At 39.7% G+C, this 19,439-nt stretch overlaps 1 protein-coding gene across 1 annotated transcript in view; it reads right to left on the bottom strand.

Annotated features, from left to right (window-relative positions):
* LOC122789853 (sodium/nucleoside cotransporter 1-like) overlaps positions 1-19,439 on the bottom strand; it is a 486,120-nt gene that overhangs the window by 16,942 nt on the left and 449,739 nt on the right. Inside the window, exon 19 of the mRNA XM_044057287.1 lies at positions 15,467-15,578. Coding sequence (XP_043913222.1) covers positions 15,467-15,578 — 112 coding nt within the window. The remainder of the gene's footprint in view (positions 1-15,466; positions 15,579-19,439) is intronic.

Below are 19,439 nucleotides of genomic sequence, written 5' to 3'. Positions count from 1 at the left end.
GCTTGCAGATATCATAGCTTCTCTGTGTTACTCAGGCTTTGGCTTTAACAGCAGGTGTGTGTAACTTTGGCTTTTACTTAATGGCATGTAGCTTCCAGACTGTGTGTGAGAATGTAATACTTTAAATGTAGTTTATAGTTTGGAAGGGAGCACTGCAATTTAGAAGGAAGTGGAAATGGGGTCTGGGAGGCTTAGCCCAGAACTGCTACCCAGTGTGTAACCTTTTTTGTCCTGCAGGCTGTTGATGCCAAATTTCACTTAGTGAGTTGTTATTGATTCCTTTTTGTATACATTTTATATTTCAGTCTGCTTGGTGCCAGTTGTGTGTGTCATGAAATCATGCCTGCATGTGGCCATCAGATTATTGTAGGCAGAGGAACAGATTCAAGAACCAAAAGCCCATTATGCAACTCATTAACTAGAAAGTGAGAAGTTATTTATACTTAGCACTTTACAAGGTAAAACACAAGGAAGTATTATCCAAGAACAGCCATCACTACATATATGTTAATGGATATAAGGTAAACTATTTCCTGAATAACTAAAAAGAATTTCTTGCTAGCATATCTTACTCAGTAGTTTGATTTCCTCATTTATAAAATTAATATGTGATATAATTCTCTAGCTTAGTCGTGCAGTTCTCAAGACCCACTCTCCTTTAGATCATTTTACAGCTAAGGACAGTGATGGTAATTTAGCTTTTTATAGAGAGAAGACCAGCAATAACAATAATGTTTAGTAAAGTGATTATTTGCTAAAGATATTTTATAAATTACAGAACTGTTTTTCTGGTATCACAAAACTAGAAGCTGATCTCCACGTTTAGACATCACCTACTTTGGCACATTGTTAGCTTATGTAATTAGTTGCTATGTGTTATTCAATTAAAAAAATTTCAAAAAAAGAATTATCAGGATTGCAAAGACTGATTATGAAAGGTATATTGATTTTCAATTTAATGACAGAGGCGCTAACCTAGATAATGCTAAGTACCATAGAACTGAGCAAATGAAGGAAACTACCCAGAGTAAGATTTAACTCAGCTGGAGGATCAGCATACAGTTTCAACACACTGAATGTCTTATCTAGTGCAGTGACCCTTGGACTAAAGGTAAGTGAAAGCTCAAGATTTTACACCTTGGTTCCCAACAGCGTTAGTAATTTAATGCATAACAGTTCACAACTTAGTTGGTTTATTTAAAGGTAAACTGTATGTTTTTTCTTTGGGCTAAAAGATAATGTTTAATTATTTTTTTAATTAGTGCTATATCTATGAAGTATATGTACATACTAAGCTAAGCATTCTTCTGGGCCATTTTAAGCCTAACCAGTTTTTCTCAAAGGTGAAACTCAAACCTTGTGGGACCATATTTTGGTTGTCTGTTCTTCAGTTTGTGTTTGAAAGTTGGCATCCCACAATTCCATCGGAGTGGGCAGGGCTACATAGCTGGGTATGTAAATTTATGTTAATCAGTGTACAGATTTGTACCCATGTTTCCAGGTTGAGAAGTATGCCTATGACCCTCCTAGATATGGGCAGCCGTAACCTTGAGTTTAGCCACTATCCTTCCTCTAGTATAATATTGGATAGATACAGCTAGGCTTGTGAAGACCTTTGGGTCAATATTCTAGTAACCTCCTATGAACCTATTACACTTTTAAGAGTTATAGACTTATTTAACTTAAAAAAATGCATGCTGTTTCACATTCTTCTAATTGGTTAGTTTCCCATATTAATAGTACAAATATTTTAAAAAATGTTCCTGATTATTTCTATAGTTGCCCTTCTTGCTGCAGAGAACAGATTTAGAACTATGGAAATACAGAAGCCAAAAACAGTTTATTCATAACTAATGATTAACAACTGTGAGCAGCAAAAGTGATAGAACCACCAAATAATAATGCAGCATTAAGGAAATGTGCATTCATTCATATTTTATTTCCCTGAATCAAGACTTGTATAAAAAGTAAGCATTAGGCACAAAAAAGAAAACCTTAGTTTTCCATATAATGTATGCACACAACACAGCATTCTCTATATTTCTACTGGTTACACATAATCTGCACAGTATATTCTGATCTTATAAAGTTAAAAGTCTAAAAATGGAATTTACCTGTCAGTACTCTTCTGAACTGCTGTGAACACATTTACCCTCAGTGCTGTAGCTTGTACAACTTGTAGCTACTGCTGACAAACTTGCTTGAACTTCTCTACCAATCATAATGCATAAAAGGAGAACTAGGAAGTCCATCTTGTTTACTGCAGCTTTTTCACTTCCTGATTTTTATTTATACTTTTTTATCTAAGTGATTAGCACCCTTTTAACTCTTTCAACAACAGGATAAAACAATTGTTAAATTACAACATCTAATGAGCTGCAAATTGCTATGTAGTCTTATATCACATAGCAATTTCCTGCAGTTTAAGAGTTGTGAATGTTTTTTTTTTTTTTTTTTTTATAGCTAGGATGGCTTCTCCTGGGTCCTAGTACTTGCTCTGTTGCTATCCTTGCTACCCTATCACATAGCTTGTAGGAATGCATATATTGCGTATGCTTCCCGACGTCCTTGCATGGTGGAACGTGGTATATATCTCATCACAGCAACACTCTTGTCTTCTCGCGCACAGACCTCAGTGTCATGGCTTCTGCTATGACGTGCAGAAATAACACATTGCACCTATTTGTACCCCTCACAAGTACCACTTACATTCAGGAATAACTGCAATTTCTGGATCTGCAAGTCCCAATTCTTACATCCTAAAGTCTCACAATAATAAAGGAGGCCTGTCTTCTGAAGTCACAATCCAGACAGCATTGCTGGATAGAGGTGTGACTCAATTAACAAGATGCAACAGGATGGATATTTTCAACATAAACATTTTTGAGGCAGCTATGCCTCTACTGGTGTGGTGTTTGACTACAGCTTTTTCCAGTGGTTGGTGAATCACCAAATGGCAAAAAATAATGCATTTGGCAATTAATTTGGAAAGGGTTTGCCTGAGGTTTGTCATTTCTTCCTGTTTCAGAGTGAAGGGGATAAACATCTGTTCCTTCATCCCAAACTGATTTTCCTTCTTCATTTAAAACCTAACCTGTCAGTGCACACATAAGACAAATTCTGTTTTGATTGTTTTTTTTTTTTTTTTTTTGCCTAGTGAAGAAAATACGGAGATGAATAGTCTGGTTTAAAAACTATTCAGATACCACTTTTGGGAAGAAAACATGGTTAATTGTAATAAGCACACAGTTCTATTAAAAGATCAGAGATGGTCCTCTACATATAAAGGTCTGCCGGTCCAGGATCATGTCTGCAGATATGATGTCAATGGGAGAAGGCTTTTTCTAGGACATGAAGTTCAACACTGCCAAGCTATTGGGATAAAATATGTGTAATAGACAAGACTAATGATCATGAAGATCAGATCCTACAAAGGATGGGAGTTTTTAAAGGGGCAAAGCTGGAGATTCTCCTCAGGTTGACTATTTGGTGTTGGGCCACATTATTACCATTCACCTCTCCACTGGATTACCATGGCCATAATTAATCAATATATGAACAATGATGGTGGACAAGCTCAAGCCAAAAATATACAAATGCCTAAAACTGAAGCAAGATTACCTAAACATTGACTGAAAGGGGCAATAACAGGTATCATTATGACAAAATGAGGAATCTTTAGCACTTGACAAGTAAGTCTGTCTAGTGGAAGTCTTTGTCATGATTTCAGTCACTTCTGGCACCCCTACTGGAAGACTCAGCAAGACCATAGAGTCAAAAGCAAACCCAAGCACTGAGATGAAATCAGTTATTATCTATACTATGGGGGACTCTTTATCTTGAAACTGTAAAATTTCTAATACTACCAGTAACACAAGGGCTTAAAAAGTACATATTAATGAGCCATCATGAGGCAAATAGAATTAATTTTAAGCTTTCATCTCTGAATTTCATAATGAGACATCGAATCAAAGATAATGTAGAAAAGAAGTACAGAAGCCTCTCTAGCCAGAAATGAAGAACATATCTACCATGAAATCTATCCTTGTCCTGCTGTACTTGCTCCTGAATGGCAAATCAATCGATCTCCAGATTGTCCCAAGTCCATGTCATTGTGTCATGGGTTGTGTTTGTTTTCTGTATTTTTCCCCTGCTACTGATGTATTTGTTTTTTTAAATCCATAAGATCCAAACTTGATATGACCTCTGAATCTGTAATTCAGGGACTGGATGATTAGGTCAGGGACTCTGCTGGCATGTTCACCTCAGCTGGGATATGAACTTCTGAGAAAGTGGTATCTGTGTCTCTGGTTCACTGTCAAGCCACCATCACCTCTCTGCACAGCACACACTATTGTGTGCCCCCTTATTGTTTAAATACCATACATTGTATTGTCTATTGCACCACATTAAGAGGGGCTCCACACATACCATTTCCTCCAGTGCCTTTAGATTCAGAAAGCCTGACATAGATCAGACTGTTTAGGTGCAGTCCCCACTTTAAGGGAAGCCATTTCTTTTGACCCATGAAGGAACTGAGGTGAGCTTCCTACCCAACCAGTGAAGCATCCATTGTCAGCAACTGTGACTGGTTTGGCTGCAGGAAAGGGAGGCTTACTTGCAGGTAATGTTGAAATCATCACTACTCCAGAGCTTAGTCACAGTAATCAGAAATCACCAGAAGATCCACAAGTGCATGGCGACTGTGCAGTCACTATCACCTGACAGTTCATCAAAACACTACATCCTCAGGCTAGAAACACTACCATTGAAGATCATGGTATCATGGTATACAGCAACTGCAGAAGGAGCAAAAATCCTCCACCATGCTGTCAATTTCTTAACTTCATGGACTATTTACACAGACAAGTGTGCTCAACACTGGAGAGTAACAAACATAGGCTCTAGTGATGGAAATCCGGTGGGACTGGATCAGAGAGGTTTTCTCCCAGCCTATGGTCACCTGCTGAGACTGATGGCATAGGAATACCTACCTGGTTCTACAGGGGTGCTACCATGGAATTCCTCGGTTGTGCCACAAAGAATCAGTACATGGAGCTCCTTATTTTGCAAGGTTTCAACCACCATTGTCAACATTTTGCTAAGCATTCTGGGTGAAGAGGAAAGTCCAAGAAGCAACATTTTGCATTGAAAAGGGTACTCACCAATTCCAAATCAAAGTAAACTGCTATATGGACCTCAGACACTGATGCCCCAAAATAAATTAATCATGTCCAGTAGCACCATCCAGATGCCCAGTGGTAGCAAGGGATGCTCCTTAGGAGAATCACTATTGAGAACTTGACATATCAGATGTACTTGTCAAAGATACTGAGCTCCAGGATGAGACCAGATAATTTTGTCCTTTTCAGTACCAAAAAGAAGAAAGGAGTAAAGCGCTTGATCTTATTCTAAATGAGCTAAATCTCTACAACCCTTGAAGAGGAGAATCTAGCTCTGTGTCAATAGTTACATGGACACAGCTTGCTCTGTTAGTGAAACTCCATATGGAAAAGGAACTAAAAGTTACATGGCCACATCCATAACCCAATGATCTTTTTTGATGGTGCCTCAAGCCAAGAAAAATTTGGAGAACTGAACCTACATGTCCAGCCCTAGAGAGTAGTCTAGACTGTAACTGGTATGCTGGCAGAGTAGTACTCTTGGCATGTAGAATGGCACTGAAGAAAAGCAAGACCATGTGAAATTTAACAGCCTTCCTCTGTCTACAAAGTGGCTTCTTCACCTTCCTGTGAGTGTGGTGGGTTGCTTAGGCTTGGAAGAAGAAGAAGAGATGAAGGGGGTTGAAGAGGGGCTCCACAGTGGTGAGGTTGTGATTCCTCTTCATTAATCCGAGTCATGGAAAGGCTGGCCAAATCTCCCCTTGAAAGAGAAATTCCAGATAGACTGCCTAAGCTTCTGCATAAGGAAGACAGCCTTAGCCAGAACTTCCTGTACAAGTGCACACCTGAATCTGCTAGACTAGCCATAATAAAAGTACAGTCAGAACTACGCTATCCATGTGGATGCCCATTTGCCATAGACAGAGGCTTAACAACTTTCTTCTTAAGTCCAAATTCAGAGAGGGAGAAAGCTTCTCCAGGGCCTGGACCATTAAAAAACTATTGGATTCCATACTGTACTGATTAGACAAATAGCTGAAGGATTAAGTGTTACATATAAGAAAACTCTTACTCATGCTCTCCAAGGTTTCTGATGGCAAGCTGTAATTCACTGGGGTGTTTGAACCATGCACTGGATAAATAAGTCCATACAGGAATCAGCAAGAGGATCTCTAGTTAGGATCTCACTTCATTTTGCAGAAGAATAATAGAAATCAGAGTACAGGTGCTTTCAGGCTGCATGCATAACACCTTTGATGACTGGCTCTGTAGGAGGAATTACCCAAGGCTCCTCTTCCTTCTCCCCCTCCCTAAGTAATTATTATGGCATTTCTGGAGTGAAGGAATGGAAGCTATAAGCCATTATGCAGAAGACTTCATGATCCTTAAGATTTCTCCAAAGAAGTGGCCACCAAGAGGGGAACTATAGGATAAGTAGGATTCCATGTTTGGGATATAATGATCTTTATTTCTCCTCAGATGAAAATGATAGGAGACCCCTGTCCCCAGATGATCAACATGTGTGGATCAGGTTTGCAAAGAAACCATGTCAGGTGTCAGGTAACAAGGACCTGATAGTCAATGGTAGTTGTGCTGAAACTGGCATGAGAATATGAGACATTTCCACTGGGCTTGGTGCTGGTATCAGGCCATGTTCCTTAAAACATTATGTACTCACCATAATGATAGATTTGTGTTGCGTGTTTACATCCTTCCTTAACATATGGGTCTCGGATCCAAACTTAGATCCAGCTTTGGTCACTTCTAAGCTTTGCATCCAATCCTCAGGCTCCTCTCCTCTACCCATAATCCCTGTGCAGAGAGTGAACTACCTCAGATTAGCTTTGCCTGTCAATAATAGGAAATTTAAAAATATGAAAGTGTTAGCAGCCAAAAAACTTATCTGATTTAAATGCCGCCAGCCTGATAAAGGAGAGTGAAAGAGAAAGAAAAGATCTTGAGGAGCCAAAGTAAGGTCAGCTTCAGTTTATAGTGTGAGACGAAGGTATGTACCTTGGACCAGGTAGCTGCAGCGCATATGTCATCATTTGGAACACTAAAGAAGAAAGCTGTTGATGAAGCCACAGATCTGCTGGAATGAGTGTTTGGGGTCAAAGGAAGTAGCAATCCTCTTTTTAGGATAAACAAAGGAAATGCACAGTGACAACCAGCGCCGCCTTTCCCTTTTCAGCAGTAGAGTACACAAATAACTGATCAGAATTCCTGAAAGGTTTTGTAAATGTAAATAAAAACATAACTGATGATGAACAACTAGTAAATGCAAAGTATATTCACCCTTGTTTGAAAAATTTGGGAAGAACACACAAGATGTATGGACAAAATAATGAATGATTCAGAAACCACCTTAGGAAGAAAGGAGGGGTTGGTTTTCAAGGACACTCTATCCTTATGAAAAATAAAGTAGGAAAGTTTTGAGGACAGGGTGTGCAACTCAGAAATTCTCCTGGAAGAAGTGACAGCCACTAGAAATAAAGTTTTTCATGATACAAACTTCAGATCAACCCTAACAACTAGCTTGAAACAGGGCAAGTCAAAGCCTATAGCACACTAGTAATAACCCAAGGAAGAACAGAGGATGGACTAAAAAGATACCTTGGAGGAAAGCCTTGGATAATCTGAGAGATGCAATGGGTGTGTGATTTTCACCCAAATGGAAGGCAGATATTGCAACTACCTGTACATTGATTGTGGAATAGGTGGCTACACATTAAAAAGCTGTGTGAGGTAGTCCAAAATTGCTGAAAGAGGACCTGAAAATGGATCAATATTTTTCCAGTTTCCCAAATAGAAAACCTTTTCCATTTGCTCTTATAAATCTTCCTTGTTGAGGGTTTTTAGAAGAAGACAAAATGTGGACAACTGATGATGAAAACCTGGAGTGTCAAACTATCATTGGAACTGGAGAAAACATGCAGTCAATTTGAGGGACTGAATGTTCAGGCGAGGAAACCCAAACATGTAAGATAGAAGATCTGGGTCCGATCCCAGCATCCAGGGAAGGGTGGATTAAGTCCGGCCAAATGAAGGGAAACCAGACTTGTTGAGGCCAGTAAGGGGCTAAGAGGATGACTGTGACCTTCACTGCAGATGCTTTCTAATGAAAATTTGGAATCAGAAGTGTTGGAAGAAAGGCATAAAGGAGTCCCAGGGGCCAAAAGTGTATTTGAATGTCTCTGGTTGACTCCCCTTTTCAAGGCATTTGAGCAAGGAACTTGTTGCAGTTGTTCTTGTGGGGACAGGTGAAGAGGTTGCAACGAGGTTAGCTCCAATGGCTGAAAATCCTTTGTTACCAATGGTTTGAGGGACAGCACACAAGGAAGCAGAATAGACCTGCTCAATCACTCCGCAAGGATATTGGATTTCCCAGGATATGCATTACTATTAGAACATGGCAAGAAGATATTGTCCATTGCCACACTCTCATGGCCACTCAACACAAAGGATAAGATCTGGTTCCTCCCTGTTTTTTGATGTACCAAACAACTGCCATGTTGTCTGTATGAAAAGATATCACACCCAAAGGAACAGAGTCCTGAAAGGCTTGGAACACTAGGAGAACTGCTCTCATCTCCAATATATGGCTGTGAAGACACGCCTTTGTTTGGGACCATGTGCCTTGTACTGTTTTTCCCAGATAATGCCTCCCACCCACTCCAGTTGGGAAGTGTCCATGGTCACAATGGCTTGGGGGTAGGAAGAATGAAAGCACGTCCCTGTAGAACATGTAGAGATTCTAGCCACCACTGTATGGGAGTTCTGCAAATGTTTGCGTCACTAAAAAGGTCATGGGTTGTTTCCTGAATGCCCATTGAACTGCCAGAGTCCACTAAAGCACTCGCTTGCAGAAACTGGCTAGTGGAACTAATGTGATAGAAGCTGCCATGGAACCTAGAAGGCAAAGAATTAGTCTTGCTGATTGCTTTTGGAAAGATAAGACTTCTTGGGCTTGTTGTTGGAGGGATAAAATTCTTGTTTGAGTAAGCTTTGCTATCTTAAGTTTTGTGCCCAATAGTACACTAATGAAATTTAGAAACTGGACTGATTGTAACTTGGACTTTTTTAGATTCACTGGAATCCTCAAATCTATGCATAGTTAGAGCAAATAGTTCCTGGCTTGAATGATTAGATTCTTGGAAGGGGTAGTGATGAGACAGTCATCCAAATATGGGAATACCTGGAAACTCTGCATTCATGCATAAGCTGCCATTACTGCCATACACTTGATAAACACCCAGGGGGCTGTGGTGAGACCAAAGGACAGAGCTCTGAATTGGAAATGACCAGCTCCCCACCAGAAGTGAAGGTATTTCCTGGAGCATCTGTCCATATTTATGCGGCAGTACACAACCTGAAGATTTATTAAGCACATCCAGTCATTCTTCCTCAATAAGGGAAGAATGGACTGAAGCGTGACCATCCAGAATTATGTTTGCTTCACAAACTTGCTCAAGCGGTTTAGGTCCAAAATTGAAAGAATCTGGAGTAAATTCCAGATCTTCTCTGGTCTGGGGGGACCTGTTGTGTGACTTGATTTCTTACAAGCTTCCTTATTTCTGAAGTTTCTCCTTTATGGTATAACATTGAGAATTCATTTCTGGCACAAAGGAAGGGTGTGAAAGGGAAGGAACTAGCCTCTCTTTATGATGCTGTGCACCCATTTATCTTGCATGATGGATGTTCAGCTTGTTGGGTGCATAGATAAGTGCCCCTCAACTGCCTCCAGAGTATGACAGTCAGGCTACTGTTCATGAGTGCTGGAAATGGTTATCTGAGATAGAAACCCTGAAGCCTTGGTTTTGTGGGTGGCATCCAAATTCACTTTCCTCCCTTCTGATTTCTAGAAAAAGTCCTTTGAAGGGTAGAAAATTTGATCCCTGCAGCAGATAGGGTTTGCCATGCTTCTCACTTAGTCAGATAGTCTCTCCAACCTTGAGACCAAACAGAGTTGATCTATCATATGGAGCATTGACAAAGAATGTTTTGAAATGATCCACAAAACTGCATAGCTGCATCCAGGCATACCTTCTTATGGAAATAACTGTGCTGGCTACTCTAGAAAACACCCTCTGTGACATTATAGATAAGGTGCATAGAGGCATTGGATCATGATGTAGGGTAGCCAACTGTGAAACAATGGATTTTCTTGAAGTCGCAGGCTAGGTCCCTGGGAAAGATTTGATGATTTCCTTTGTCATATCCTCTGGAAATGAGTAACATGACCGGAATAATTTAGCTGCCTCACCAAATAAGTAGATGAGGCATACACATGGGGTGTGAGGTTGGCATAATAGTTAAGGTGTTTACCTTATAGACACAAGGTGCAGAGTTTGATTCTCACATGGGGTAACTGGCTAGGCCTAAAATGGCCCACAAGGTCAGTTAACCTAGTGCTAATCTAGGAACCTATGAAAGTTTCACAAATCTGTTCAATGCATGCAGGTCCATGGACAGAGGAACTTTCTTCCACAAGCTCTTTCTTAGTGGCTGCCACCTCTACCACAGAATCTACTGCAAGAACCTTGCCCCAGTGGTGACAGTCTTTGGGAGCATCCAAACTCTTTTTGGGTTTTTGAGAATAGGCACAGATGGGTCCATTTCCTTCCACTCCAGGAGAGATCAGGTCCATCTCATTAGCTGGGGGGACTTCTTAAGAAGTAGATGGGCCAGTACTGAAAGCCTCTCGAAAAGGCACCTGGGATGGCCAACTTTCTTTCCTTATGAGAAGTTTGAGAATGTTTCTGAATACAATGTTCTCAAGGGGGATCTGGGAAAATCTTCTCTCTCATCAAAATCTGTGTCGGTGGTAGAGGATTCCTCAGAGGAATCCAAGTGTCTCCTCTTACACTTGTGTTTCCAGTATACCACTTCTATGGGTTGTTCAGGACAGGACATAGTCTCTCTTGGGAGAACAGACTCAAGGCTCCCAGAAACTGTCTGTCCAAGGAGAGTAGACTACAGACCCTGGGATATCCAAGGGAATGGGTTGGATAGCATTCCAAAAAAGTAGACCTCTATCTAGATTGAGCGAGTACTCTCTTGAGAGCTTCAAACATTGAACTTGACACAGATCTAGATAGCCTCTCTGTCAGAGACAAAACTCCTGAAAGTGGCTCAAGCCTAAAAGCCATTTGGCTGTAATCCAAGACTGCTGCCATAGCCACACTATCAAGCCCTGATACTCCTAAATGGAGGAAAGTATCCGAAGACCCCAGATCTGATCTTGCATGTCTGAGTCAATGCAGATGGTTTGGCTCCAAGACTCTAATAGGTCCAACAGGGTCAGAGCCAACTTCATCAGAAAACTCATTATAACTGAGGAAGTATGAAGCTTCAGCTCTGATGCAGGCCTGCCCTATGTAAGATTCAAATCCAGGGGATCTGATCTGAGAGGTCAGATTGGCAAAGAAGCCATGAAGTATTGAAGGGTAGAAGTGGTTCTTTAGACTCCAACAGTGGCCAAAACCAGGAGTACCCTCAATTTTAATTTAGGTCTGTAGGAAACTCCTCATTATCCTGTCCACATCAGCTCTGGTGAGATTTCAAGAAGACCTAGTGACCTCAAAGAAGTTGAGGAAGGTGACATAGAGGTGTAACAGGGTCTGTCCTGCAAAATTGGAGACAGGAATTTAGGGGAGATAGAGTCCAGAGAACATCTAGGTCATGTAAGGGATCCAATAACTATCAGACTGAAAAACAGCATTGGCTCCAAAGAAATCTTAGTCATGGAGCCAACAAAGGTGGAAGATCCGGAGATCTCTTTTTTGCTGATTTTGATCTCTCTTTTTCTTTTTCTGTTTCCACCTCCTCTTGCTTCTCTTTGGTTTATCAGACTCCTGTTTTGAAGAAAATGGGGAAGTGGAAGAAGCCACAGCAGCAGACTTTTCCAATCCAAAAGATGGCTTTTCTCCTGTGGTAGGCTAAAGAAGCTTATTCTATCTTTCCACAATAGCTCTTTAACCAAAGACCTCTCAGATACAGCAGCACTGTCCAAGTGAGAAGGCTTTAAGCAGTACACACATTTATCATGTGCATCCGAACTTGGTAGCTTGTGGGAGCAAGCTATACATTTTTTGATTCTGGAGGGCTTATCTGTCATCCTCATAGAGTTATAGAAAAAAAAAAGATAAGGAAAAAGGTAAACAATACCAATAAAAAGACCAAACAAACCTAAGAAAAAAAAACAAAACTATGGTATATCTTTTTTTTTTTTAGTTAAACCCCAGAGAAGAGAGAAAGAGAAAGCAAGAAAAGGGATCATAAGGGTAGGGAACAATAAGCATAAATGATAATATGAGATGAGGACTACAAACATTAACAAAAAGTTATTCCAAAAGAAATGTGCTTATCTATTTAAAGAGATTTTTCCATTAAAAATGTTCCTGAGTACCAAGATCTGTCAGACACTTATGGAAGCAAATGAGATCTGGGGAAGTTTGCTTCTACAGAGGGATTATGGATAGTGGCAAGAGCTTTAGAACTGGATCCAAAGCTTAGAAGTGGTGGAAGCCAGATCAGAGGTTGGATCTTAGACCCATACACTAAGGAATGGATAGAGATGACAACACAGATCAATTGACAGCTCACAAGTGGACAACTCCCACTAGATTTTAAACATCTACCTGAAGTCAAAGGCCTGAACTGTAACCCTGGTAGTAGAAGAATCTGTGGATCCACCTCTATTTGTCCACTGGATATTATAGGTTGGAGGATTCCTGGACAGGAATCTTCCACCCCATATATGATCACCAAACTATGGCTAAGCAATGCAAAGAGATGTTCCAAGAGATCTTGTTGACCTTGGATGACCTCCAACTGATTGACCAGGGAAAGAGAAATGTTTATATATAGGTCACAACCTTCAAGCTGGAATCCAGGGTTGCACCTGTTCTAGGCCCAGTGTCATTTATTAGGGCAAAAGATGGGTGCAAGCTTAAGGATGTCCTACAAAAGAACAAGCTCAATAATTTTCTTGAAATAAACTTACCTCCAGAAGAGTTTGACTGAGATCATCCTTCATTTCTCTGGCCTTCTGATGGCACTTCAGAAGAAATCTTCACTGATCATTTGACTAACCCTTAGAGAGTATAGAGAGTGAACTTTCTGAGAAAGGTAGGTCTGGTGTTTCTTTTTCTGTCTGTAGTTGACTGGGTTGAATCACAGGCATTTATGACAATAATTCAAGCTGTGCTTCTCTCCCAGACAATAGAGATAATATTAGTATGAATATGGACCTTAGTTGGCATACACATAAACATAGATTTAGGCATTCCAAGTGATTTTTTTTCCATAATGTAATCAGTACTGATATCTGAACTGTGTAAGTGGCACATTACATACACAGGGGTTAGGCATGCTCTTCTAATGTGGTATGTGACATTATAGAATGCAGTGGCATAAGGCATACATAACCAAGACCATGATGGCAGGAACTTCAGAAAAATGCTAGACTGGAACAAAACAGAAGATGAATCCAGTTGTAGACCTCCCCAAGGATGGTACCCAATGTTGGATTAGGGAAACTCTTTGATGAATGAAATCATCATCATTCCACACTGAAAGGTGAATATGTCATAAGAACACAGAGCACAAATCCTGTTTAAATGCTACTACTGGAATTTTGAAAATAAATGGCACAATAGTCATGTCTTATAAGTAATACTGATTTCCCTGAATGTCTATGGGAAACTTCATGATTGGGTTTTTGGAAACTGAAATATCCATGAAAACCATTTTGCATCAACAGCAATATTATTTCAGAAATGGTTGCAAGGCATTGTTAGAGACATTGGAGTATTAATCTGCTAAGTAACTATGCGAAAGAGAATGGCAGGGTTGTGGAGGATATTTGAGCAATAGTACCACAGCCAATGATGATTTCAGTCCTGCTTTTAGGGGGATCAAACCTAAGACATAGCAGAAATCTTTAATATAATTATTACTGTCATTAAATGAATACAGTTTGAAAATAGGTATAAATTTTACATCAGCTGAATGTCTGGGTTATAGGAAACTGTTAATTACAACAATACAGGTTTTGCATTGGTGGTGTTAACCAATACCATAAGATTAAACCAGTGCTAGACTTAGGGAGTGATACAGTGGCATGCACCCTCTTCTTTTAACAGTCAGGGCCTGGTGCCTTGAGTACTGAGGTTCTCCCAACATACATGGATGATTTATCAGGCCATGAGTGCCCCCTCTTCTAACTTCTAGAGTGTCTACCATCAAAAAGAATTATAGAGACATCTGACTTGGTGAAATCCGAGGAAGAAGATGTACTTACTGTTGGCTGAAGGGAAAGTAGTATTTACGATTTAAATAAATGATTTACTTGTTAACTGGATAAAACAAAAATATCTTGGACTCTATTCAGCCATTAACCTGACCAAAGGTGTACAAAATTTAAAATTTTCAAATAGTCAAGCTAAACAATTTTTATTTTATAAACATGAACAAGGTAAAATTGCATCAATAAACAAAAGCAAATGCAACTTACAATCAACAGTATTCCAGGATAATGAAAATAAACACAGCTTAAGATTTATAATATTTTAAGATTCAGAGTAGCTTCACAGATCATAAGCAACTAGGTCACAAAAACATTTTCAACCTGGTTACACAGCTCTTATATATTAAAATCTGAGCCAACATTCCTTTAATGTCTGGAGTTAAACTGCTCGGTTAAATGTTTTTAGAAGTACAAGTTGTACTTATTTTCATGTTTATTATGATATAAAGCAGTGTGTACAAAGTATAAATTGACATATGGCTTTATAAATACTGCTTTTTAGACATGGATTTCATAATGTTTTTAATAACATTTAATCCCTGATGTTTGTTGGTAAAAGGTTACCTTTCACACATGGTACCATTTCAGTTTAATGTCTCACCCACATGGTGACACCTGAGGACTGCATCACACCTCCCTGCTGCACTCTGATGTCAGTACTGAAATAAGACTCCAAGCACCTGTTGTGATTATAGAACTTTCAGCCCTCTGATCTTTCCAGCATTCCATGTGAGTGCACTGCCTGCTGGGGTACGATGACACTGCACAACTAAAACAAGTAACAGCAATGTAAGCAGCAATTTTCTGGTGCTGGCGGCTGTCAAGTGCCAGGAGATCATATATGGTACTTTAGCCTAGTACGCATCAACCATCTAGGTTCTAATATGTTTAGGACTGAACACATCCTTTTTAATTCCAGCAGGGAGTCAACAATTGTAATAAAACTGCAGAAGACAAACCCTGCTGTTGCTCTACTATTGAAAAGCGTCTGTGAAGTTACATAAATAAAACCTGATATAATACAGAAACTTACTTTTCAAATAGCCCTGTGCAGCAGGTATAAATGTCAAAATTTGTAGCGTTGAAATAGGTTGAATTTAGAAATGACACACATTCCACTCCTCCCCTCGGAAAATAGAGCACTCCTATTAAAAAAAAAAAGAAAGTTATATCTATAAATATTACATGTTGAAAAGTGTATATATATATATATATATATATATATATATATATATATATATATATATATATACACAACAGTTCATGCATTTACCATCAAGTAACTGTGACACCCACATGCTTTTTCCCACAGGGATGAATAGAGGCTTAGTGATAAGAGGTCTGTCGTATAGCTACAGGATGGGGGGACACACCTGTCCTCTGGTTACTGCTTGCATGGAGTCTGCATGTTCTTCTTCTATCATGTGGGTTTTCGCTGGGTATTCCAGTTTCCTCCCAAATGCATGTTAGCTGTTTGGCTACTCTAAATTGTACACTTTGATATGCATTTTTCTATTGTGTCTGAATACTGTCTTAGGAAACATTCAAGAATGAAGGATATTTCATGGAATCATTTCTTTAATCAAAGAGAAATCCAGGTTTACTTAACAAAAATGTATATTGTTTTAAAAATACAACAAAACAAGTCATTACATTGTAAAGATGTATCTGTATGCATAGTATAATTTTTAGTTATGCACAAAATACATATACATTTATCTTTTCCTGTACTTAATGACAAGCTATTCTATGGTATATAACTCCTATTTCCTATCTAACTATGCTAGTGATAGTTTATCTAAGTGGCCCTTAACCCTACATAAATTAGAGCCATGTTAAAACCAATCACCAACAACTGTTATATGAATGCACATGAAAAACTAGACAGATTCTGAAGGTTTTTTTCATAACTGTAAGCAACTTCTATGTAACCACAACTTAGTTTTAAGACTTTCACCTTCCCTTTTATTTTAGGGCATTCAAAAGTCTGGTCATTTCCATATTACAGTGACTGCCTAATGAATGCATTGTCCAGGAAATCCTTTATGCCAGCTGCTCTGAGAAAAGTGATATCAATCAAATACGTGTTCACCTTGCTTGTTTCTAAGAACAATGTTTCTAGTGAAAACTTTGGCCACCAAATTGAAACTGAAAATCAACTTTATTCAACATTTAATAAAAAAAACAGAAACTGCACCTTCAGTGGTTTAAAGTATAAATTATACAAAATCTTCAATATTAGTGGCACAAGAGGTACAACATTTACCTTTTGTGCAGAAGGCTGCAGGTTTGATTCTCACACCAGGTAGCCTGATTGCTGATACTGCAGTGCAGCATAAGAGGGGTGCTGCACTGTTTGGTGTGTCATCCTTTGGCTAAGACATTAAACTGAGGTCCCATCTGCCTGAGCTGGATGGATGTAAAAGATCCTATGGTACCTATCAAAAAAGAGTAGGTGTCATTTATTTAACACAACACAAAAAACATTATTTAAATATTTGCAAAAATGTCCATATTTTCAGGAACATATATACACATAAGCAGGACTTTTAAATACATTCTATTTTTTACTGTTTAGCATTTTTATTATAACATTCTCATTGTTATTCTTTCATAACTGGCCCTCAATCCTTCCAGAAGCATACTCTGATTTTTCACAATCTATTTGCCAAAATCCATTTCCTATTAAACAACATTTCATTCAATCTTTCTTCCAAATAACACATATTACATAAAATGAATTCATATCTACTCTTCTCCCATATTATTTCTTCTTATTCTTAATATCCATGCATAATCATATTCATATCTATATTATTTATGTCATTAATATTCTCAAAAAATCTCCACAGAATATTTTCCAGTTCATAGGTAGTTACTAGGCTATTGGCCCTGGGGCCTATACAAGCCCAGCCAAAAAGGTACCCTGGCTTTTGCCACCCAAGAAAATTATTTTCCTGTGCCACTGTCGAGCAGAGCCACAGAGGTGATCCCCAGGGTGAATTTCCTATTTCCCATCCAACCATCAAGATTTTTCTTGAAGAGTGCTAATGAGGAGCTTTGTTTGATATAGATATATAGGTAGTTTATTCCAGAGTATGGGAAGTCTCTGGGATAGGATTCTATCCCTCCGGCATGTTCTGTTTATTGTGGTGACAAGGTTTAGGTCCCTAGAGTGTGTAGCTCGGAGGGATTGGGATTTCTTTAAGTGGAGCATGTCCAACAGCTCTGGGTTTGACATAGCTTTGTATGTTAGGCAGAGATCACCTCTGAGTAGGCGATATGTGATGGAGTAAAGCTGGAGTTTCTTGAGACGGTCTGCATTAGGCATCTGTTTGAGGCCAGTAATCCTCTTTGTGAGATATTTCTGCGGACTTTCCAGTTGTTGTAGATGTCTTGTGAGGTACATACCAAAAGGGGTGTTGTACTCTATAATGGGTCTAATTAGAGATGAGTAGAGGGGAACAATGACCTCTTTTTTTCTGGATGAGAAACCTTCTGTGATGAGGTGTGCCACGTAGAAGGATTTTCTGACTACTGTGGCAATGTGATTATCAAAGGAGAGACTACTGTCCACCTGTGTCCTAAGGTCTCTTATCACACTTTTGGTGTTAAGTATACTACCGCCTATGTTGTAGTTCATGGGTACAGAGTTTTTACCAAAGGGGGTGACAATGCACTTTTTGGCATTGAGCTTGAGGCCATGGCTTTGACACCAGGCATCTGTCTCAGTGAGGCCCTTTTGTAGGATGTCCACATCATTAGGAGTTTTGTTTATGGCTACTAGTTTGCAGTCATCTGCAAACTTCATTAGCCAAAGACCTTCTGTGTTAGCCTGTACTTCAGAGAAGTAGATACCAAACAGGAGAGGACCCAGGACTGAACCCTGTGGTACTCCACTTGTCACTGGTCTGAAGTCGGATTTGGAGTCTGCTAATTTCACAGTGTGGATTCTGTCAGTGAGCCAGTTGGCAACCCATCTTGTGACATAGGGATTTATACCTAGTTTAGTGAGTTTATCTATAATTCCAGAGTGTGGGATGGTGTTGAAAGCCTTGGCAAGATCTAGATAGGCTGTGTGAACCACCTTACCCTTGTCTACGCCTTTGGTGACTGCTTCAAAGAAGTCTGTCAGGTTTAGGAGACATGATCTGCCTTTTACAAACCCGAACTGGGTGGGATCCTGAGTGTGGAGATTACCAATGTCTTTGTTTATAAGTTTCATGATGATACGTTCCATGGCCTTGCAGACCAGGCACGTCAGACTAATGGGGCGGTAGTTCCCGGGGTCCGTGGTGGCTCCCCCCCTTGTGGAGTGGGATAACCATTGCTGTGTGCCATTCAGCAGGCACAAAGCCTGAGGTGAGACTATGATTGAACATGATACTTAGGTGGGGTGCCAGTTCATTCTGTAATTCATGTAGAACGCAGCCTGGGATGTTGTCTGGTCCCATGGATGCTGTGTTCTTGGCTTTGGAGAGTGTGGTTTTTACCTGTGCAGCCGTGATTACAGGAACTTTGCATTCTTCTGGTATAGAGATGGGCTCTTTAGGGAGTGAGAGGGGGGTAAAGTTAGCACTGAACCTATTTGCCAGGATGTTGGCAATATCAGTTGTGTCTGTATATTTAGTGCCATTGTGCTGTAACGCAGAGCTGAGTGTTGCCATTGAGATTCTTGACATAGCTATAGAATGCTTTGTGGTTGTCTTTAGAATCAGTGGCGATTTTGTTTTCGTAACTAGCTTTGGAGGATTTTATCAGGGATCGCAGCTTCTTACTGAGGCTGGCCAGGGAGCTCCTCCACTCGTGGGATTTTACTCTCCTCTGCAAGAGTTTCTTCCTTCTGTTGTACAGTTTGTTTATGGCAGGGGACCACCAGATTGGCTTCCTTTTTTTGGAGGATAGAGTCTTGGCTCTGTTTGGGATAGCACGATCCATGCACTCATGTAAGTGATTATAAAGTGCAATTGTGTAAGATTCAGTTGTCGTAACTGTATTGTCCATCT

This window comes from Protopterus annectens, chromosome 15.part0 (assembly GCF_019279795.1).
Source record: "Protopterus annectens isolate FY-2018-M chromosome 15.part0, PAN1.0, whole genome shotgun sequence".
Classification (NCBI taxonomy): domain Eukaryota; kingdom Metazoa; phylum Chordata; order Ceratodontiformes; family Protopteridae; genus Protopterus; species Protopterus annectens.
The sequence above is the reverse complement of the archived record's forward strand: the minus strand, read 5'-3'. Positions and strand labels throughout refer to the sequence as shown.